Source organism: Anser anser, assembly GCF_964211835.1.
Source record: "Anser anser genome assembly, chromosome: Z".
Taxonomy (NCBI): domain Eukaryota; kingdom Metazoa; phylum Chordata; class Aves; order Anseriformes; family Anatidae; genus Anser; species Anser anser.
Genome location: NC_139723.1, coordinates 44,264,258 through 44,288,174, shown reverse-complemented (window position 1 = coordinate 44,288,174; position 23,917 = coordinate 44,264,258). Strand labels below are relative to the sequence as shown.

Below are 23,917 nucleotides of genomic sequence, written 5' to 3'. Positions count from 1 at the left end.
TTTACCTGGATCTGAATTCCTAGCCAGTTAAATACATCAAACCCCACTTTGGTCCTCAGAATAAGAATTCCAAGAATAAACTGCATTGCTATTCCCGAAAATACAGGTCTCCAAGCAACCTAGATGGACAGAAAAATAAAAATAATAAAAAAGAAAGAGAAAAACCACTTGTTATTTAAATATATAATATACTTTAGATGTTTGTTAAAATAATGTAAGGATTGTCTGGCTTACTTCAGGGTAGCAGCAGCTGCCAAAACATGTTCAAGGGGGCTCAAAGGGTCTGAGATGTGGTTGTCTCTATCTGAGCTAGATGCTGAAAACCTGTCTAGATAAGTAAGAACATGTCCATTTCACAATTACAGAGTGCAAGTAAACAAGGAGAAAGAAAAGGAGAAACTGTTCTTCCTGTGTTACAGCTTAATGATGTATGAAATATACATGATGGCAGCAGACAAGTGTTACTTTGACATGATTCTTCTTTTTTTTTTTTTAACTGGAGTGGAAACATCAGAAAAAAAAAGTAACTAACCATAGGGAATCTTCACATATCTGGACTGGGAATAAAGTGATTTTACTATTTTTAAAGTAATTTCAACCATATTCATCTTCCCCAGCTTTAAACAGCTTGGCTAGTTGAGAGCTACTTAGTGTTGGCTATTGCAACTCATATGGTATAAAGATAGTTTGATTGAAAAACTGTGGCAGTATGTGACCAGTCCCTCCTTACTATACTTCAGATTTCTGTTCTGCTGCCTCAGTAAACATCTTTGTTTTATGAACACCGAATCTATATCTGATAACTTACAAGGCAAAGAGCTGAGATGGCACTTACTAATTTAGTCAGATGATATTTGAATAACACAAGCCAATTAGGTGTAACAAGAACCCCTGGGAAAGCACAAAGCATTTGGACCATACAAGTTTTAACATCAGCTGGAGGCAGTAGCAGTTGTAAAGGATGGGGAGTGGCAGGGCCACCAGTCCGTGCTGAGGGAGCTATATCTGTGAAGCAAATCCTCAGCACAAATGTAGGAGTGTTAAAAAAATGGTGAAACGTGATGACCCGGATAGTAGATTAATACACAGCCAGTAAAAGCAGACACTATATGGTTGGCATACACACAGGGATAAAAGCTGAGGTGAGAGGTGTGGTGGCTGAATTAACCCCGTTGTAGTATCAAATCAGTGCAGAGTATTAAGGTGGACATCTCAGCTGGAAAATTAAAATAAATGGCATCAACAAGCCTATGGGAACACGTTAATGAAATCTGAGGGACTGAGCTTGGCATTTGCAGTGGGAATCAAACTTACGAGGCAGTAAGAACCACAGAAGAGGAGCCCATCTCCAGTTCCACTCAATTTGAGTTGATATGACGATAATGTATTCATACAAGCTCCTGTGACATCTTGGGAGCTGTGGTGAGCCTGCTCTGGCTGAGGCATGGAGTAAAATGCCTAGCCTTGCCATGATGGTCTGGGAGCAAATGCATCCCCATCCACAGAAGTGCTAGTACAAAGGACAGGATGTAGCCTCCCAGAAAAGTGAGAGCCAGCTGCCGGTACAGCCCCGTGTGTGCTTCCCAAGATGTCAGATCAGAATGGCTTTTTTCAGAAGTAAAACATGTCACTGTGCTCTGACAAGTTTAAATTTTGATGTTCATAGGATTTAAGATACTTTTACTGAACTCGGCATTAGGGTAGGGAAATAATTTTGAGACATTAAACTCAAAATACAAAAGTTATAAAATAGACTAGATACTCACCCTGGTTGGGTATTTGGAGAAGATAAACATCAAGACAACATACATCACAAGCCCACCAAAGGAGATCATCTGGCGGGATCCCTGTTTCGCTGTGTCAAAGATGAGCCAGAGGATGATAGTTATGATAAGAGCTGCACACAGCACCCTGCAAGAGAAAAAAGTGTCAGGCGTGACATTGTGAAGGAGACCAGACATTCCTGCTCCCCTTGTCCCCTGTGCATTTACAGCTGTCTGTGAACGAGAACTCTGAGCACGTTTTAAGCTGAAATGTTTAGCAGTACATAAGCAGGAAACCATATTTACTTGTGCTACTCATGCTACTCTAACAGCAACATCCCTTGCTGGCATCTAGAATTGTTCTCCGACCCTGTCCCCAAAGTCAAAGTGTGGGGAAAAAACAATAAAACACAAGTGACTTTTGTCTGAGCATTATTTCTGTTAAATGAAATTAAAATTTCTTCTCACTCTATCCTCCTTTTCCCTTCATGTCATCTCTCTTGATTCATTTCTTAGATCTGGGCAGGTCAGCCTGATCATGTGGTTTTCATTTCATTTCATTTCAAAATGAATTGTGCAGTTTAACTGATGGGCCTATGAAATTCACTTACTTTGCAACTGGCTGTAATCTGTTTAAAAAATAACTTTTAGTCATAGCAATTTTAACCATCTTAGAAATAACAAGAGCACTGGCCACATCTGTGTTCAGTGTTTCTATGGTCCCCACTAACATAGAACTGTGTCTGGCTTCCTGTCCTGGTTTCAGTTAGGACAGAGTTAATTTTCCTCCTAGTAGCTGGTAGGGTGCTATGTTTTGGATTAGGATGAGAAGAGCGCTGATAACATGCTGATGTTTTAATTGTTGCAGAGCAGTGTTTACACCAGGCCAAGGACTTTTCGGCTTCTTGCTCTGTCCTTCCAGCAGGCAGGCTAAGGGTGCAGCAGGAGCTGGGAGGGGACAGACCCAGGACAGCTGACCCAAACTGGCCAAAGGGGTATTCCATACCATCTGATGTCATGCTAAACAATATATAGGGGTGGCTGGCCGGGGTGGGGGGCCGGCTGCTCGGGGATAGGCTGGGCATTGGTCAGCGGGTGGTGAGCAATTGCGTTGTGCATCACTTGTTTCTTACACATTATTATTAGTAGTACTGTTATTATTGTTGTTTTGTTGTTGTTGTTGTTGTTTTATTGTTGTTGTTGTTTTGTTGTTGTTGTTATTATTTTCCTGTCTTAATAAACTGTCTTTATCTCAACTCACAGGCTTCACTTTCCTGTTTCTCTCCCCCATCCCAGAGAGGGAGTGGGGAGGGTGAGCGAACGGCTGCGTGGTGTTTAGCTGCCGACCGCGTTAAACCACAACACTTCTGTATTAGGGTAACTATCCCAATGACAGTCTGGGAGACAAGGAAATACATCATCCCGTTTACAGAGAGGAAGATTAAACAGGGTCCCAGTTCTTTCATGTTACCTATGTCTAGCTGTTGTTTAGCTTCCAGTGATACCAGTGGTACCTAGATACCCAAATTTTGGTTTTAGACCTAGATCAAAAACACTGCAAACTAGCTTCACAAAACGTTTTGTCCATTGCAATGCTAAATAACACTTTCTGCACCCGAGAGATTTTCTGTCTCCTGTTGGAATCTGTGACCTACAGTTAAGCACTTAATCTGACACACGCCATTTACAGATTGCAGCCTGCATAATAATACAGCACTTACTGACCCTGACTTGTTCCATCTGCCCATCAGAGTTCTCCTGGTCTTTGTGCTCCTCCTCTCCCCAGAGATGCTGCCAAATTGTCTAACGTAGGTACTAGTGTGCAATTGCTCTCTAATGTGACTTGGAAGCAGAAGCACTACAATCTTTATAGCATCTTTCTTTGAAATTCCTGCTCCTGGGGTAAAACCATATAAAAATCTTAAGAAAACGATTCATTCAGGTTCATTTTCCTGAACCCAGAATGCCTCCTCCTTAGAGCTTTTTCTCCCTCTGAGAGAAAGTGATGTAGTTGAGAGTGAAGGTGACTGACCACTTTCATTTTCTTTTTAAGGAATTTTTTTTTGGCCTATGGAAACTCTGTGGGCCTCCTTTCACACTCCATTTACCCAGGAATAAGTTAAATATTCCTGATAACTGCTAAGGAATATTTGGAATAAAAAGCAACCATATCTAAATATCTACCATTTGTCTAACTGGATAAATGTCTACAATCCCAAATAAGATTGTATGACCTTATTACAACACCAAATGTAGCTGTTTTGACTCCTGAAGATTAAAGTAAAAAAGCTTAGAGGTCAATGCTATGGGGGTATGTGAACAAGTAGTGCTTAGATAACAAACTTCAGTTCTCTGAACAGCCGACAATGGCACATTTTGGCTTGTAGAATGAATGCAGCAGACATTATCTTTCTGTAAAGATTCTTGACACCTGATTACTGCATTAAAATATTAAGGGTGTGCCTGACATCTCCAAACTGGAAAAAAAAATAAATAAATAAACAAAAAACCCTGTAAGTATCATTTGGTATTATTGCATTTTCTTTATGACTGATCCATCTTGGCTTATGAGCTTATGATCCATCCCATGGCTTATGGGCCAAAAGCTTAAAGAAAGATTTAAAGGTAAATTGACTAACACTTTATTCTTTTATATAAATAGGTAGTCATTCATATTTACCATTTCAGCCAAAACCACTGTTTCTCCAAATATTTTTCTCCAGGGGAAAAAAATGCAGCAACTCTGTCTTCATACTTTGCTACTAAAAAATCCCAGCAGATGAAGACGACAGCTAGGACAGTAATGATGAGGAGAGGAAGGGCCCTCTGAAAATTCAAGCTGCAGGCCGCAATAACTACTGCCAAGTAAGCTGTCACGGAAACAAAAACACACGTCAGTCTGGTCTCTTTTGAAACACAATCAGATCTTAAATTCAGTGTTAAGGACGTGGTTAAACTCAGGCCTCTGCTTATCTTTTGAGTGCCTTGAGTGCTTTTCTGACTCTTGGCCTAACTATTGAGAAATTCAGCTTTCATAAATAGTGTTGTTACTTATGTTCATTGATATGAAACTGCATTGCTGGAAAATGGTGGAATTGTTCTTTGGTAACTTTCTTTTGTGGAAGCAGAATATACATACCTCAGCCAGGTCAACTTCATATAAATTACATTAATCATTTTGGAAAATCAAACACATCTATATAGCCGCTTTTTTCCTGTGTAAAAATAGTGAATTGAAGAAAATAGATCTTGTTTCCTCTTTCACAAGAGGACGAGTTTATCCAATAAAACTTGAAGAAACATTTAAAAACATTTGCCAGTTGCCTGATTTGATGGCCCTCTGAAGTAACTGGGAAGCTTAAAAGCAGTTTATGTATTTATTTCATAAAGTAGTTATTAATCATTTGTTATTTGGCAGTTTCAATGCTTATACATGCTGGCTATGGAAAAAGTGCTTTTAAATACTAATCTGATTTTGTCTATGACAAATAAGAAAGAACTACTGATTTTTTTAAGGCAAGTTTTTTTTTATGGAATTAATGTATGAACCCCTGACATATTCTTAGAACTCACCTCCTTTCTTGAGCCAGGATACTTCTGTACTATTACAAAGCAAGAAGAGCTGATGCTAGTTGGAAAGGATATTCTGTATGTGAGTCTCTTATATAACCACTTTACATTATGCTGATACCTATCAAATGGGCATGTTTTAGGTCTACATGTTCTCACTAAGTGTTCAAAAGGAAGATCTTAAAAATAAACTTTGTGAAGTGGAAGAAAACAAACCAACCTACTGGATAATTAGGAAAGTAACAAACAAGAATAATTGAATGACATTGCACTACATGCTGACATACAAGACAACATTGCTTAAAGCAGACATTTGCTGTAGGTATTGAGTGATATGGGTCAGAGCAGAAAGCTTTCATTTGTAGCCTGCTGACTTACGTTCCATCCAGGTTGTTCCCTGACTCTTTTTACAGTGATTTCATCGATTTGAGCAAGTTTCTAACACTGTAATTTAACTAGCTTCTTGAAGAGGGATATTAATTGAGTAGACATGGAGATTGAACTACCCTTTTATCCCCTGAAAAACAGTTAGTCAGAGTTAAAACATGCTAGAGGAGCAGTGTAGCAAAGTTTGTGGTTTTGTTGTGTTTGGGAACGAGTGGAGGTTTGAAATCTGGAACTTCCTCTGGGACTAAATTCACTTTTACCTCTTTTCGAATGCATTTTTTAAGATAGTCAAGAGTTTTTGTATCAAATAGAAGAAAATCATAATCTACAACCTTGTACAGGTAAATAAGTAAGGCTTCAGCAACACTAAGTGAAATATACTGTACCTGATATTAATATTCCATAGATCACATAGTTGATTCTGGTTTTATGTTTCTTGTAAAAATCACAGGCTTTATCATATTTCTTTTCTAAAGGCCTAGGAAAATGTGAAAAACAAACAGAACAGAAACTTGAGCTATAGATTAAAAAAGTAGTTTCCACAGGAACATCAGGTTAAATTGACAAAAATTTCTCTGCTGGACTATTCTTCACCAGAGTAAGAAATAAATTTGGAACCCTAAGTGCCAAATAAAATCATTTTGATATCTCCAAAACTTTTTTGGGAGGGAATTCTCGTTTGATGTTAAACAAGTAAAAAGGAAACTTTGGCAGGTATCTGAAGGGCCAAAGTCAGCAGGCCAGTTCTGCCAGCCTCCACAGTACAGTTCTTCTGTGAGGAGGCCTGTTTTACAAGGTTAGTGCAGACTAGGTAGGTAGATAAAGATTCTGTGTCCATTACTAGACCCACAAAAGTTGTTAGTACAGTCAGCCCAGCACTGCTGTGTGGAGGAGAAGTGTTGCTATAGTTGCAAAGGCCCAAGGTAATAGGTTAGAGGAGGTTTGAAGGAAGGCTGAAAAAATAATTGTGTGACATTCCTATGAAAATATAACATTCCTAGAAATAAATAATTTTAAAGAGTTTGTGTGTCTTAAAGCATGTAGCTTCAATCTGCACTTGTGGATGCAAAAACCAGTATCAATCTAAAACATTATAGTGTTCACAGATGCTTCTGGATTTGAAAATTTATTTACACTAACCTTTAATCTAAGACTCATCAGTTCATAGAAGGTAAAATATTTTTTAATATTTGAATGTCCTTTCCTAGTGTCTATTCTTCCCCTTATAAAATACTTCTTTTTTTTTCTTATTTTTTTCTTATTTTTTTCTCATTTCACCAAGAGTAACACAAAGTGATTTCATGAGAAAGGCTGAGATTTAGGGAAATAGCAGTTAAGGGAATTAATTCAGCACAGATTTCCAATGTTAAATACACTGATGATGTGGGTGTATTTTAGTTACATAAGCTTTAGCTAAATAAGTGCCTCAGTATTGTTCAAGCTGAAAAAGAAATCACAGCTATAGCTTATGTCTCTCTAAAGTGGTGCCTCATAGCCTTAACGTCTACAAAGACGGTGATGTGTTTAGAGTAGCTAATAATCCAGACTGTACTTGTTGGGAAACTAATTGTAGCTGGAGTCAGATGCATGCTGAAATTCAGCATGAATACCCTACTTTTCTGCACTTCAAGAAAAAAAAAAAAAAGGAGAAAAACAAGGAACATTAACTTAATTTACATTAGCACTCAGTAGAGAATCAAAATACGTGTTCAGTTCAAAGAGTAACAGGACCTCTGAGATATCTTGATAGCTTTTTATATTTCAGGTTTTCTTTGTTTATTTGTTTGTTTGTTTTCCTAGGAATTCCTGTTACTTCACAAATAATAATTCTTTGCTTTTACTTTTTAGAACATTAGGTTAGCCACTCAATCTCAGCAGAGATTAGATATAACAGGAAAAGAAAAAAAAAAAGTAGAAATGAAAGACACTGGCATAAAAAAGCCAGAGTGACTTTATCAAGTTTATTGTTCTTCCGTCAAGAAAAAAAAAAGAAAAAAAGAAAGGAAAAAATAGTTGCTATTATCTGTTACTATGTCTTTTGAGTCCTTTAAAAGACATAAAAGGCATTTAAAATCATTATTTTAAGATTACAATTCTTTATAATTTCTTATTTAATCTAACATCTTTCCCTCCTTCGTTATTTTAGTTTTTAGTGGTTATCATGTTGGTATCAGCATATCTTAAAAATTCAGGCATATATGTTATAAATATACAGCTCTGTTCTGAACGGGGACAGAAAAAATCATCTTCTTAATGAAGTTTGGTTACTTTACTAAATAAACACTGTTTGTTAAAGACTGACCCTAGGGGCTTAAAGTGCAGCACACTGATGTTGGCTTTTACTTAATAGAAGATGTTGAAAAAGCAGATGTCATTTAAGCACATTTAAAAGAGAACTTTAATGTGAAACATTTTTGTATACCAAAACTATTTTGGCTTTCATTTTGCATCTCAGAAGTCCTTGTTCTGGTCTGCACATACTCTCCAGTGAATGCTACCACCTTGTGCATATTGCATATCATTGTTATCCAGACTGATCTTTCAAAGGTTTTGTGTCTCGGATCACAAGCTGTTCAGTTGAAAGAAATGGATGCATTTGAAATTAAGGGGCACTTTGTGAATACTTCTTTTAACCAGACACAAGGAATACATTAAATCACATTAGGGCATGCTTTTAGAGCTACCTTGCCCTTGTCAGGTACTCAATGTAAAAATAAACTTAAACCCCAAGAACAAATCCAACAACACAGGACAAGCAGTAGCCTGAATATAATTAAAATAGAGCAAAGTGCTCTTCAGCTTCCAGTATGCAAAAACCTTTTGCAGCTCAAGGCCATGATACCTTCTACTATTGGAAGAACAAGGGGACCTAGGAAACAATAAAACCCTGTGAGTTAAACCTGTTAGCCCTTGGGTCTCCACAGGAGTACAAATAAACCAAAATAAATGACAAACATACAGTATTTGTCAGAGGGCTGGAGCACCTCTCCTATGAAGGAAGGCTGATAGATCTGGGGGTGTTCAGTCTGAAGAAGAGAAGGCGGTGACCTTATTGCAGCTTTTCAGTAATGAAAGGGGGCTTATAAAATGATGGAGAGGAACTTTTTGCTCAGTCAGATAATGACGGGACAAGGTTTTAAATGTTTTTAAACTAAAAGAGGGGAGATTTAGATTAGAGGTTAGGAGGAAATTTTTCACTCAGAGGGTGGTGAGGCACTGGAAAAGGTTGCCCAGAGAAGCTGTGGATGCCCCATCCCTGGAAGTGTTCAAGACCTTGGATGAGGCCCTGGGCAACCTGATCTACTGGGTGGCATCTCTGCCCATGGCAGGGGAGTTGGAAGTTGATTATCTTTAAGGTCCCTTCCAACCTGAGCCATTCTATGAAAATGACTATTTCATCTCTTACCCACCTCTGCCTCTCTCAAGGCAGAGGCTGAGGTCTGAAGAGGGCAGACCTTGTACATGCACTTCTGTGCCAACATTTGCCTGTGCAATTAATTTACTTCTGGGTAGACACCAGATACTTGCCACTGGTGACTCTTAGTAAGTCGTTCTGGTGTTTGATCTACTAAATATCACCTTTTGTTTTGGTAGAGAAGACCCAAAGTGTTTTAAACAAGAAATTGTTTCATGTTATGTACTGCTACAGGAATGACAAAATTGCCAAATAACATAGAATAGAAATGAGAGAAAATTCAAGTGATATCTAAAGACTTTTGCTGGCTCTTTGAAACAGTATTTTAATAATATGATGTCAACAGCAAACCTTATTGTATTAAGAAGTCTTTAAAGTTCTCTCAGTACAACTCAGAAGCATAAATGAAGTCACCAAAATTACTGCTTCTGTATATAAGTGTATCATTTCTACAAGCATGAGATCATTTCAAGTAGTTCAGTGTGAGTTAGACAAACTCCTATTTAGGATATCCAGCAAGTCAGTTCCTAGAATATGCTGATAGAAACATAGGTTCAAAGCTGAAATGGCGTAATGTATAATAGAGTGCAGAAATAGAAATCAGCAGAAAAATTAAGTATGACTTCTATGAGGATTTATATGAAGTTTCAATACGACAGAAAAATATTAAAATGTTAAAGTAAAATTTTATGTATTCTATCTTAAATTTTTGAATTTCTTATACAGGGTTTGTAGTTTTTGACAAAATACTAATCCCCAAGTAAAATGTGTACTTTCACTATGTAGTCATTTAGTGTTACTGCTAATGAAGTGTAAAATTTCTAACAGATCAAAATGTCTTTTTTTTTTTTTAACATCTATTCTACTCATAATTTGCAGTGGGGTAAATAGGTAAATAGCTATGTAAACTGAAGTAGTGAATCTGACAATAGTGAATCTTCCACTTCCTGCAAGAGCATACTGTTTAAGGCCTCTTTTAAAAATGCCCTTACAGAAATATTGGACATACAGCTAATTTTAAAAAGAAATAAAATTGCTCCTTTAATTTGCAAGGTTTTAGAAGTGTTCCATAATCATGTCAGTTGAAAGGTATAATCTTTTAAAATACAATGTGTTTCTGTATTACCCAAATTGTGATACAAAAGTCTGTGTTGCACAGGGACACAGCTGTAAAATTTTGAGCTGTTGCTCCAGATGCAGAAACAATGGCTGCTGACTGCTTAGGCTGGAATAAAGTGAATAGAACACTTACTCATCCAAAAGACATTACCCTTTTAAGTGTGGTTGTTCCTCAGCTGCTGAGTCGTGTTTGTTTTCATGCAGATCACTCTCAATATTGATGTGTTCATCCTTCTGGAAAACAGATCAGTACCAATGCTGTAAGAAGGGTGCATGCTTGTTAAGTAACGTGAAAAACACAAATCCCCGCAGGCAGATGGCTGAAGCAGTCACAAGACTTCCTTCTGCATTGTGAGCACAGCTCCAACTCTCCTTTCTGCCACCAACGCTGTGATAACTAGCAGGCAAATGCACTAGTTAGACCATGACTGCCAACTCACCAGTGTTCTGAGTTACAAACTTTTCCAAGGCTTTCACACAATTTTGAAAGAAGAAATAAAGGACAAAAACCCTCTAGTGTTACTTGGAGTTAAAGAGGCACCTGTACAAATTGTGTTGCATACCTACTGAAGAGTGAATGCTAGGGGTGGAGATAGTATGGTTGCCTACTAACCAGATCACAGAATCGCAGAATGGCTGAGGTTGGAAGGGAGAAGGGACCTCTGAAGATCATCTAGTCCAATCCTCCCGCCAAGCAGGATGACCTACAGCATATTTCTAAGGATGGCACCCAGGAGGGTTTTGGGTATCTTCAGAGAAGGTGATGCCACAACTTCTCTGGACAACCTGTGACAGTGCTCTGTCACCCTCAAGTGCTGAGATCGCTCAACACTTCCCATTAGTGACTGCTTGTTTTTGTTACTTCTCTATTTGCCAAACCTTAATATAGATGAATGGAAATTTTATTTATGGAGAATGGTTAAATTTTAGGGGTTAGCATTTAAAACAATTAGCTAAGCCAATTAATTTACTCCTTAGAAAAGCAACAGAAACTTGAAATTTGTCCTGACAGCACAATCTCATCAGAGATACACCTTTTTGCTCCATGTAAGTCTGTCTCCTAATAACATACATATTTTGAACAACCACAGTGTGATCTCAGCTACAAATTCAATAAATTTTGCATGTTTTGCTTTTGGCTAGCTGTGCTGTGCATGGGGCAGGCCGGCGGGGTCTCACAGCTTTTGCATGCAGGGTAGCCTGGGGCTCTGTGTCCTGGCATGGCCTGAGATGCTGGGGGCCTGCTGTTTCCAGGCCCACGCGCAGGCAAGCATGGTGCCTGTGGCAGTCTGGATTCACATGGCTTGCAAAAACAGGCACTTGTACTGATACCTTGCCTTCGCCTTGAAGCTTATTTCACTACGGCCAGTGGGCCTAGCATAAACTCCAGGATGTATTCCTGTTTCGTACCTGGATCTCCCTTTGTAGGAAAACATCCATTTTTCCCCCTATCCTTAATTAATTACTTTAGGTTACTAATCTTACCTTGAAGTATATATTTGCAGTCTAACATGGCAGTTTCTTATCAGGAACACTACAAAGCTCTTCTCTTAATCTCTCATTTTGAGCACTTGCATCTTCTGCATAGTTCCCATTTCTCTGCCAAAACCACAGCAAATTTTGTTCCGGTGCTGCGCCAAGCATAGGGCTCTCTCTGTCATGCTTGGTGGCTGTCCTCATGGCATCTGGGAGCTACATGGCTTCCCTGATGTTCCCTACATGGCTGCTGGGCAGTGGCACTATGCTGCTCGGAGGCGCACCAGGTGCCAGTCCCACCCGTGTGTACCTCGGTGCTCACGGCAGGCCACGTTCAGGCTCTGTGGTGGGGCCTGCAGTCAGCGGGGACCCAGGTGAGCCCTGGAGCATTTGAAGGCGGCACAGCAACTCCATTGCTGTGTGCCTTGCTGCTGTCCTGCTTCTGGTTTTAACACCCAGTGAGAGCAGCATGACCAGTCATGTGCTCCACGCTGGAGACTACCACAAAAGCAAGCAGTGCTTTCCTTCCATGCTGGGTGATGTGCTACCCTCTAGGGAGGAAAAAATCCAATGCAGCTTGGAGCAGTGGCAGGCTGCGTGGAAATTTACCTTTCCTATGTCACAATTATTTATGCCAGCCCTGTTCCCCAGGCTGCTTTTTGTATACCAGAGCATGCCCTGGAGCATGACCCTGCCTTTGGCCTGGCTTTTCTGCCCATGCTGGGGCCTCCATTGAGAGTCCTGGCAAGCCCACTGTTTCTAGCAAGAAACTTGAAACAAAACAGCTCACGGGCACAAGACAAAGGACAGATGCATGGCCTGTAGTTAAAATGGTATGTAGGAGTACATATGTTGAAATTGCTATTCATTCCCTTACAACAAATCCCACTGAAACACAGATAGGAATCTCTCGGTCCTCTTAACTGAAATTTCTAGGGCAGGATGGGTGGGACTCGTAACTGTGTGGAGCTGCACTCTTAAGTTACATTAATTTCTTTCTCTCTTTGGTATCAACTATGAAATAGAGCAAATCTGAAAATGCAGATGTTGCTGCCTGCTGAATTGCTATTGTTTTGGTAGCTGGGAGCACTCCTCCCGGTAGCTATAGAAGATGGACTTCTCACCTGAGGGACAGTGAGTGCAGAGGGTATCGGTTGATTGGTGGATTGATTTTTCCCTGGGCTTCAAGTTATATTGCATGCCAATGCTTCTCACAGATTTTTGATTATGTAAATAGAAAAAGCTCAGGCCTATGTTATAGATCAGGAGTGAATTGTCCTCTGGGTTGAGGAGCCGTGCATCCAGTTTTGCAGATGACTGCACTCCCCATGGCACCTTGTCCACTCTCCAAGCTGTAGCATGATGCTGATGTTCCACATGTCCCTCCTCCATCCCTACCACCATCACCAACCTACCCGCTTTGTGTTATCCAGGCCAGACTGTGCTCCCTTGTCCCTTTTCCCCATGCCGTGTTGTCCTCCCCAGGCAAGGAGGATCACGTACTACCTACACCCTGGCCCTTTAAATCTGTGGAATACACCGGTGCCATAAAGTTTCCGGGCGATGAAAGCTGGGAAGGAGTATTTGTCTTGAGAATGTCACCTATTTTTTTCTACTATTGATTCAATATTTTTTAATTTTGTTTCATTGTAAAAAGCATCAATCCATATCTTTTCATGTTGTTTACAAGGTATTTAAATAGGTATAGAATTTTATTATGTTATTACTTTATTGTCACAAATTATTTCCTAAGTCTACATTAAAAAGTGTTACGAAAATCTGAAATCAAAGAAGTTTAGAAAAAAAAATCAAAGTATTTAGAAAATCTGAAATCAAACCACTTTGTATCTAACTCCATGCAAAGGCACGAGGAAAAGGGAGAATGGATCCAAACCATTTTCTTTCTTTTCCTTTGGCCAAACATAAAGCCAGATCTGGCTCCTGGGGAGGTGTTGGTCCTTGTTGAGGCTCACCAAAGCGCTGTATGGAGGATATAGACTTCAACCACCAGGGGCATAGCAAAGTCAGTCTGCAGAGTCCCCAGATAAACTCTTCTGCCTCAAGGCATGGTGTGTCTTGAGAACGTGTCAGTGAGGGTATGTGTATATGTAGTATATTTGTACAAAGTACTGGCTGAATGTTTTCAGCTGAACCTTTTCAGTTGGAAAGCAGCTTTTTTTGACTTAAAATTGAGCTTTCATTGACTGCCACAAATTTTCTGAAATTTTCAGCAGTTTCCAACAGTTCTGAAAGTCCTCTTTTCTTGTGATAATTTCCTTCTTGATGACTTTTTTGAAGAGGCAGATTGTCTACCACATTCCTCTCCTAGGATCCAGTTTCCATGTCTGCATATCAGAATTGCATGAGTGATCCCTTCCATCACTGTAAATTTGGAATCACTAAAGCTTTGAGGAGCACAGAGGAGGAAAACATGCCTTTGCTGCCTCTGTTCATATGAAAAACCCAGTGGAAGATTAATACCCAGCATCAGGAAACCTTTGCTTCTTATGTGTGGCTTCAAGTACCATAAACAAACTTGATAAGTAGGTATGATTACAACACAGTTACTTAATTTTTTTAACAAAAAATTCAGAATAGCAGATTATTTTCTAAGTGTGGATGTGGAAATACTAGTATATGACACTAGAAAAATACCTGATTTTGGCAAAAAAGCTCTATGTGTTTGTTGTTTTTTTTTTTAACGTTACTCCAGCCTTTATAGTGTGGCCCACATACAATGTGGGCTTAGACAAACCTACTAGTAAAAGAAGTCAAAATAGACATGTTTTTGAAGTCATTTCTATTGTATTCTCATCTTTTTGTTTGGTTGGTTGGTTGATTTTCTTTGGTCTATCACAAGTCAGAGCTGTTGCCTCCAGTTTGAGTTTTTTTGAAATTTCCCCTTTTTCTAAAATTTCCCTTATTTTGGATGAGTAGGTATTTAACAATATGACACCCTATATGACTGAAAGATAGTATCACTAAAAACAGTGTTTCCAGGTAGTCTCTTTCAACATCTCAGGAGAAAATACTTCCAGTTCAGCATCTTGTCTCCAGTATTCCCTCTGACTACCATTTCTGATGCCAGTTGTATATTTTGTATGAAGCCATTTTGGCATTAGAAAACTTTTTTTTTTCTTGGATCCTACATGTCCTTATCGATTTTCTATTTTGTTTGTATATTTGTTGTTAATTTATTTCTGAGAACAGAACTGGCTTCCCTGTAAGTTTATGAATTTTAAATCAAATTAATGTTTTGTTAAAATATCTGTATTGGATGTGCTATCACAGCAACTCACATTGAATTTGTGGTTTATGAATTTACATAAGGTTGTTCTAGTACCTGTGTTTATTTTACCTCTCAAAGGAAAAAGAAGAAAAAAGTAAAAAACATACCTTATTATTAAGTACACTTTTGTCCCTTTGTGAATTCTTGATTTTCTGTGAACTGTCTCCAATACTGTCCTGATTGATAATGTCCATGTCTTCGGTGTTATTCTGGGATACAAGACCGGAAATCATCTCAGTTCACATCAAAAGCTGAAAGCTTTTCTTGTGTAGAGTGAGAACTGATTTATCCTGATGCTTGCACTTCCGTGTTTTACTTTAGTCTTACAGAAGAGCCCAAAACTCAGTGTACAAAACTAATGTGTTCAAGCCCCCACACTGCTGCACAAAGCTTTGTTGGTCATGGGTGGAGCTTGGCTAATGTGAATCTGCTGTTTTCTTGATTGAAACTAACATCTTCTGACAGTGCTGCCCTTTGCCCTAGGAGTGGTTTAGAAGGCTTACAAAGATTTGTCCATTCTTCCCACCAATTCTAAAATGGCCTATTTGGGCCTCCCCCTGGTGTTAGTACCTTTGTTCAAGACAATGCCATCTGGTAATCTATATGTAGTAAATGTGTACGTTGTTTTAACATGTATTATTATTGTTTCTGAAATAAACTCTCGGAGTGTCTTTATAGACAGCAGTTAGATTTACTACATAAGTTCTCTGTGGTATGCCTTTCATAGAATCATAGAATAGTTTGTGTTGGAAGGGACCTTAAAGATCACCCAGTTCCATCCCCTGCCATGGGCAGGGACACCTCCCACCAGACCAGGTTGCCCAAAGCCCCATCCAGCCTGGCCTCAAACACCTCCAGGGACGGGGCATCCACAGCTTCTCTGGGCAACCTGTTCCTCACCAGCCTCAGAGTAAAGAACTTCTTCCCAATATCTAATCTAAATCTACCCTTTTTTTTAGTTTAAAACCACTACTCCTTGTCCTGAGACTCCACTCTCTGACAAAGAGTCCCTCCCCAGCTTTCCTGCAGGCCCCTTTTAGATACTGGAAAGCCCGTTTTAGGTACTGGAAGACCTTCAGGTTTTCCTGGAGACTTCTCTTCTCCAGACAGAATGACCCCAACTCTCTCAGCCTGTCTTCATAAGAGGTGCTCCCGAACTTTGTCTTCGTGGCCACAGGCCACATCTTCTGTAGCCTGTTATGACCACAGATCCAGCAACATGCCAAGTCAATTCTGAACTTAGTCAATCTGCATTGACATAAGGAAGAAGGAAGTTAAAAACAAATTAGAACAAGTTGGATGGGAAAATCCTCTTCCCTCTAGGCTACGCTGAAAAGGTTACAGACTTGATCCATTTACTTTGAATGTTGGCAAATGAGAACAGTGTTATACAACTTGCACATTCTGTTGTACTTTACTCATTGGAGTTTCCTGTTTGCAAAATATTTGATTAAATGGCAAGGGCATGGATTTATCTTGTACTTGTGCTCCTTCAATGTCTGTTTGCTTCCCTGTAGACAAGCTGTTTATTCGACTAGTCTTTTTGAATAACTGCATTCTTTGAGCTTCCCTCCTACCTTCTCCTGGGGTTTTGAGGGATAATTGGTTTTATAGAGAGTACTTCTAGCACTTGCTTTTGGTTGCACTTTTAACAAAGGCATCCACTCAAGAGTAGATTGTTTTCCACCCTTCCAGGTAGTGATTTAAACAAAATGGTTGTCAGAGAATCCAAACAGATGCTTTAACTGTTTTACATTTAAGGGTGGATCATTACTTCCGCTCTGGAGATTAGGGCGCTTAAGCAACTCAGTGCAAAACAGATGCTTCAAAAGCAAACATTTTAATTTACCATGTTGGATTAGGTGGATTTTGTGGATTGCTTTCAGTCAATTGAAATGAAGTCACATGATTTATAGTTCAAAACTTTTAAATTCTTTTAATATTCAGTGCAACTTAAGACCATTAATCTGAGCTGTTCCAACATCTACTGTCTGATTAACCAGTGTCATCATTCTGAAGACGTTTAAATGAATGTTAAATACTGAAATAAAAGGGGGAATTTTTTTGATCCATAATCATAGTTTTCATAATTTTCTGTCAGATTATGAAATTCAGCATACAGGATCGAAAGTGTTATCCCAGAATGATGAATATCCATTATCCATGCCTTAAACTGAGGTTAAACAAATCGCAAAGACAGGAGATAAGATAAATAAAAGACAAAATAAAAAATGTGTAGTGCCAGATTTAAATTTAACTGGCTAAATTTTCATGAGATATTTTGAAACGGGCTGTAAATTAGGCTCACCAACCTCTTAGTATGTTAGTTTTCTTTAAAAGCTTAAGTTGTCTGTCTTCTACCAGTAGGACAGTCAGATGGTATTTGAAATGCAGTATAAAAAAGTTACAATGATAGACTGGCAGAAGCTGGCTGTACAAAAGAAATAGAACAAGTAAGTGTATGAGGACCAGAAAGCAAAATTCAGAAAAACTGAAAGAGTGAAGATAACAAAGTATACATAGCCCCTGTAGCTGTGGCATTCAAAACATCTGTTGATGGCAAGCAGGAACACAAAGAGGATGACAAAGACAAGAATCTTAAATATATTTACTTAGCCTCAGTACGAAAGACGGTAGAGGTATGACTGGCTTTTACTATTTCCTGCAAGAAACAGGGTGGTATATCATAGTAGGAAAACACTTTTTAAAATAAATAAATAAATAAATGCAAGCATGGCTTTGGAAACAAATTTAGAAAATGTGAGAAAGGACCACATAGTTTCCTGCCTGTGTCTGATGATGTTATACAGTGCAATGCCTTCATAATTTTCAAGGAAAATTATAACAGGGATGCCCATAAAATAGGATATTCTTCACAGCGCATATACTCTTTGTTAGGCAACCAGACTTGAGTATCTAGGATGCTGTGGAGAATGCTGATAAATACTAAGAGAAATAAACGTCATTTTTATAGATATATTGTTTGAATGGAATGGAGTATGAAAGCTGCATTTGTTAGGGCAGCACCTTATGCAGCATGCATAAAAGGCAGAGTTATATCTGAGATCCTTCCTCAGGTGAGCTCCTTAACAGCATGGTGTGGTAGGCTACAAAAACCGGTTCTGACTGCTTAATGCATCATAACACTGTCAGTCAGAGGCTAGTGAACAATAAATATTTATTACCTGTTATCTGCCCTTTGCATTGTATTTAGTTTATTTTTTTAACTCCCAATTCCTCCCTGAGTCAGGGCATTTTTTTTGTCCCACTTCCTCTTACCATTCCTTTATGAGCCATCTCTTTTCATCCCTTGAGGGTTGTGTGACTTCTTGTTTAATGTCATTATTAGCAGAGATCTGAATCATCAGAACTAAACAAATAAAACCATTGCATCTTAAATGCAGGCTAAACACAAGCTAGGCAAATGCTAACATCTGAGTGTTAACGTTACTGTCGGTGTAGCTGGATTTGTGAGCAGAAAATCCAGTGGGAAGTTGCAGTGAACCTTTAGCCAGTGCCATCAGAGGGAAGTTAACTGAATCAGATTGAAAGCAAGAGACACTGTAGCGTCTATGTACATTATGACATTATTGTAGATATAGACACAATATATTACATTGATGTGTACACGCTTAGCATGGACAGTCTTCTGGATAATAATGAGACTATGAGGATAATGTATCTGTTGATGATTCAGGTTCCTTAAATTGCATGACATATTTAAGGGAACAAAACAATTAAAAACCTGAATCTGATGGTTTAAACAATGCAGCAATCTGTTTATTCTAGCTATGAGTTTGCATCCAATGCAGGTAACTTTTCCATGTAGGCCTAATGTTTGCACTGGGGTTTTATCCTGGGTACATTGCCTTGGAGTGTTTGGGCAGACTGATAGTGTGGCTAGAGCTATGTGTCTTCTTAAAATCAATACAAGAAACTTACACATTGTAATGCACCCAAATGGCTGCTAGTAAATGAGCCCTAAAATCAGTGAGAGGGAGAGATACAGTGGAGCTGTACATTTGGGATTTGCCGTCTGTTTTCCTTTGAGAGCATTACAAGTTGTGAATGTGAGAAAAATCTCAAATAATTTTCTTCAGACAGGATCTTCTGTGAAGCTATTTTATTCACGATTGCAATGGTGGGCGTCCTGCCAATTAGGAGCGCATTACAGTAAACAAATCATAACCTTTTATTCCCTATTACCCGACACCTGATCACCTCCCCTGTTTCGTCATTGGCTGAGTACTACAGGTTCACAAGCTACTCGACGTTCCTCTATACCATATATGTACAATTTTTCTTTTTTTTTCAAGCCTTTAATTTCTCCCTTTCCCCCCCTTTTTTTCCCCTTTCTTATGTTTTGAGAACCTGTGATCTTTGTTTTACTGTTCCCACACTGCTCATCCTGTTTTTCTCAAGCTTCCACCTTATTTTGGAACAGTGAGGCCTTCTACTGTCCACTTATCTACTTAGCATTTCTCCTTATTATGACTACACAACTAGCTTAGAATATAGAAAAGTAATTCTCTACTGCAAAAACACAACTTAGTTTCTCACATGAATGAGGAAAGAAAGTTGCTTCTGAGTCTCCCACGTACTGGCTATATCACAAGGCAATAAAATAGGAACTGCAGTTTTTGCAGCTATACCTATGGTTCCAGTGGAATCCATGAAGCATACAGAAGAGGTAGCTGATATTTTGCAGGATCAAGCATTGTAAGAAATGTAATTGATGGAATTAGTAGAACTTTATGCTACACGGATGCATCTCTGAAGGTTAACATTAGATAACTGATTTTTAAGGTCTACTGTAGTTTGGTTGAAAAAGTTTTACACTCCTGTAATGTAGTGGAAATTCAATTATAACATTAAAGGATGTATATTTAAATATCAATAGCCAATGTAAAATTAAAAAAAGCTCAAATAGTTATCCCCTTTGAACATTTGCATGCCTAGTTGAAAGACACATTACTTTATGTTAACAACCTCTTCATCCCGTTAAGAGTCCCCCTACATCATCAGGCAAAAGGCCAATCATTCTTGGCATAATAAAGCTCAAATATAATCCATTCGACAGCACTTGTTAGTATTTAACCGCTTTGTAATAACATCAAGAGCTGTTTTCTTAACATATTTACTTTATAAAACAAACTACCTAACTGGGGTTTACATTGTCCCTGATTTTTTCTATCACTTTGCAAGTTAATCATTAAACAGCTCAGGTACATCTGAAGGTACTTTTGGAGTGCAACCCCTCATTGGTACTTAAAAATGGCTTAAATGAGTTTATTTTGAGAACACTTTTTGGTTTTGTGCTGTAGGGAAGATACTTAATACTAGAAGATACTATATCAAGGAGGAAGAAAAGTACTGCTTGTCCAAGAAAAGATCAAATACAAGAAAATAGGAAAAAAAATAGATGTGTTTCTTCTACACAGTGGCTTCTACTGTGAAGTGTTTTTTGTTTGTTCATTTGCTTTTGTTTTTCTTTATGGAGGAAGTTATCTATTTTCTTCTGTGCTTATTTTGCCAAGAGAGTGATTTATATGTTGAGTCAGAGATAGCATAAATGTAAATGTTAACTTCTTCTGGTGTTCCAATAAAAAAATAAAAAATAACCAGAAAACCTGACTCAAGTCCCAGATTTCATTAATGGCTAGTCTCAGTAATTTTACGTTTAGATTATTTAAATCAAATGAGATGTCCATGCTCCTGCAAACTTCTGCTGCAAGCGGGAGAGGAACTCCTGGGGTCTCTGCATATTGTCCAGGTGAGGCAGCTGTCCAAGGCAGGAAATTGCAGTCAGGCAGTCACTGCTCTGTGCTCCACAGAGACTGCTGAGGAATTAGATGTTTTCCAGTTTGTGCCATTCAAGAGCATTTGGCACTGAGCTTCTGCAGCTGGAGGGGATGCTTCTCTCCTCTGTGAATCTGTATGCACAGATTTCGGAAGCTGACTTAGGCACCTGCTTTGTGTGCAAGCAAAGCCTGGATGAAGTTCTCACTTAACTCAATCATTTGCACTGAAAGAGACACAAGTTCATATTGCTTGTATATCTGCTCTGAATCAGAGATGCAACAAGGGCACTGTGATTACCCAGGAGAATGCCCTAACCACTGGGCTATCACGTTTTAAGAGAGTTATCACTCTGTCTCCTCTTGAAGCTGTCCCACTTAGCGTGAATTATTAACTATTGACTGGAGTAGGGACTTGACCCTAGCTCCTTTACATTCCGCAAATATTCCCCAGCTGGCAGGTTATCAAATCAGTCTCTTGTATGTGTGTCTCTATAGCCCAATGAATATTTAATTATTAGGACAGAGTGCTTGTATATTTATTGGTGTTAGAAAATATTCTGCATGCTTAGCTTCTGCAAACATTTTTCTGCATTATTTGAATAGCATTGGCTGATATTCATATGTGCTGTCCTTCCTGTTAGCTGAGCTCTGTGACAGTGTAAGGATTGAAGGCTGCAGGATGACATTAAGGGATGCATTACCACTGGAGCATGCATCAGAGCACCAGGCTCTCCCCTGCCCATCCTGCTTTCACTAACAAAGCATGGCAAACTGGCCAGGCTGTGGATTCGTGTTGTTTGTTCCTACTCTGATTCCTTTGAAGGTGCAGGGATGCCAAGCACTGAGAAACAATAACTGACTGGTTAATAGGTTTTTGTTTGTTTGTTTGCTTTTTGGTGCTTCAGCTTTTGAAATCTGCAATGTTTAAATATTTGTTAACATTCCCTCATGCACATAATATGAAGAACCTTCTGTGTTGGCTCCTTACCTCCACTCTGTGTTCTTCTCCAGAGCAGAACACACAGTTACACTTATCTTAATTGTGGAAGAAAGAAGATATGCCCCACTCTGATAGTATGATTATTTTTCCCATGTTATGTATATACATTGCTTTGATGAGATGTATGTCTGCTACATAATTTTGATCTCCTCTTCAACAGAACTGTAAATTAAGTATCCTCAGGAAAAAGCAGCAATTGATACAACAGATAGGAAAACAGGATGAGTTAGTTGTGAGACCTGTCAGCTTACCAAATATTACTGAGTAGGGAGACTTTTCAGAGATATCAGTATACCAGATAGCAGATGAAGGGAGTGAGACGAGCTTATTCCTGAATGTGTCAATTGTGGCTTTTTGTATAAGAGCATTGTACTTTGGCAGGATATCAGTGCAAAGCATATAAGGTGTTGTAGACTATCTGCAGGCAGAGAGCAGAAATTGCTCTTTCTTTACTCTGAGGTAAGCCTTGTTCATTGTTTTTAAGTCCTTTCTCTTCCCTGCAAAGCAAAGGAAACCACGCTTACCTGGAAGGCCAAATTGCGCATTCCTGTGTGATCACGGGTGGTCTCCTTCAGCTCCATGTGCCTAGCATGGACAGGAGAATTCAAGGTGTGTGCTGAAAGCTACTTGTAGCACAGGGCAACAGCAGCCACCATCCGGTTAATCCATCCACGAGGTGTTCTACTGCCACTCGAAGTCTGGTTGACTGGAGGGACTCTCGGGTCGCTAGCTCCACCTTCTTGCTCCCTTGGACTGCCCCTTCTGACCTGTGTGAGAAACTCAATTCAAAGTTTCTTGGGACCAGAAGGGAGGATTTCTGCATGCCCCCAAAAGCTGTTATCTTTCTGGGTGATTCCCCAAAGCAAATATATATTACATGACTTCTGGCTTTCCTTGTTTGCTTGGGGGAGTAAAAAGTGAATGGAAAATTTTCTCCACCCAGGTCTTTGAGACGTCAGCACAGTTTTTTTGTTTGTTTGTTTGTTTGTTTGTTTGTTTTTTAAGAGCTATTTTCAAGTCAACTTTTTTGATGTTATTATGGCTCTGTTTTCATAGTGGTTACGTATTTCATCTAGCAACAGAAAACATGAGGAAAGGAGCAGCAACTCCAGGACCTTCAACAAGTATCTGTTATGCACTTTTAGTTTGCATGCCAAATCTTAAGGCACAGGGTCATTTGGTTATCTGTCCTGACATTACTCACCTTTAACTGAAGTTTACTTTTTTTTTACAGGTTTTCAGGATTGTTAGTTCCAGTATGGAAAAGTTACGCTCTTAGAACTGCTAGATGGGTCTCCTAAACGTGTTTTTAGTCACCTATGGGCTTCTCGACAGCTCATTCTCTACAAGTTGACTGAAAATAGTAGAGCTATTACTGACACTAATCTCTGACAAAATTTTGAGAAAAACAATTTTTTCTTTGAAATGCAGCAACATATATTTATGTACTCATTAGGTTCCTAAATTCCTAACTTTCTGCATGGACATTGAAAATGTTGAGTTTTTCCTTTTCCTGTGAAAAAGCAAAAAATGATGTCCTGTTTTAGGAATAAAGACACAATTGACTAGCATGAATAAATATATTTTTGGGAAAGAACAGTTGTCTGAAAATAAGGTGATGCATCTTTCTGAGGAATCATCTAATCATGTTTTAATTACATTATGTATCATATACTTGCAGTATATGGTCTCTGAATCTAAGTACTGCTTAAGACGAAGACTTTTTTTTTTCTGTGCTTCAGTATGAAATGCATAACTTTGAACACTGAAAAACAGAACATATAATTAAGATTTTTTTCTGATGTCTCAGATTTTGAAATCATCACGTTTGTTCCTATTTGTATTTGCTCTGTGAATACAGCAATTTCTGTGACTAATTGCCTCTCTGTTTGCACACTATCTGCCAGCAAAAATAGCTGCAAATATCTTTAACAAGTTTGGTATAATTGCTTGCTGATTACCATGTACCTCAGCTGTTTCTCTCTTCCTTTCTGCCTTCTATCTTCCTGCCAGTTTTGGAAGTACTTTTACTGTCAGAGGGAAAATGCCAGAGGAAACATGACATTGAGTCATTTTCAGATCCAGACCCTTCAGTCC

General features: G+C 38.8%; 1 protein-coding gene across 4 annotated transcripts in view; it reads right to left on the bottom strand.

Annotated features, from left to right (window-relative positions):
• The window catches only part of SLC28A3 (solute carrier family 28 member 3), a 46,168-nt gene extending 23,461 nt beyond the window's left edge, over positions 1–22,707 (bottom strand). Inside the window, exons 1-8 of one of the 4 annotated variants that reach the window (XM_083816899.1) lie at positions 22,345–22,707; positions 16,093–16,267; positions 15,127–15,228; positions 10,406–10,488; positions 6,107–6,198; positions 4,444–4,633; positions 1,767–1,911; positions 6–119 (exon numbers count right to left, since the gene is read on the bottom strand). In XM_083816899.1, the coding sequence (XP_083673025.1) occupies positions 6–119; positions 1,767–1,911; positions 4,444–4,633; positions 6,107–6,198; positions 10,406–10,488; positions 15,127–15,228; positions 16,093–16,203 (837 nt within the window). In that variant the 5' untranslated portion in view covers positions 16,204–16,267; positions 22,345–22,707. Of the gene's footprint in view, positions 1–5; positions 120–1,766; positions 1,912–2,374; positions 2,767–4,443; positions 4,634–6,106; positions 6,199–10,405; positions 10,489–15,126; positions 15,229–16,092; positions 16,268–22,344 lie in introns of those variants that run through there. The other 3 variants (XM_083816900.1, XM_083816901.1, XM_083816902.1) reach the window with 3 other exon arrangements.
• Positions 22,708–23,917: the final 1,210 nt, after the last annotated feature.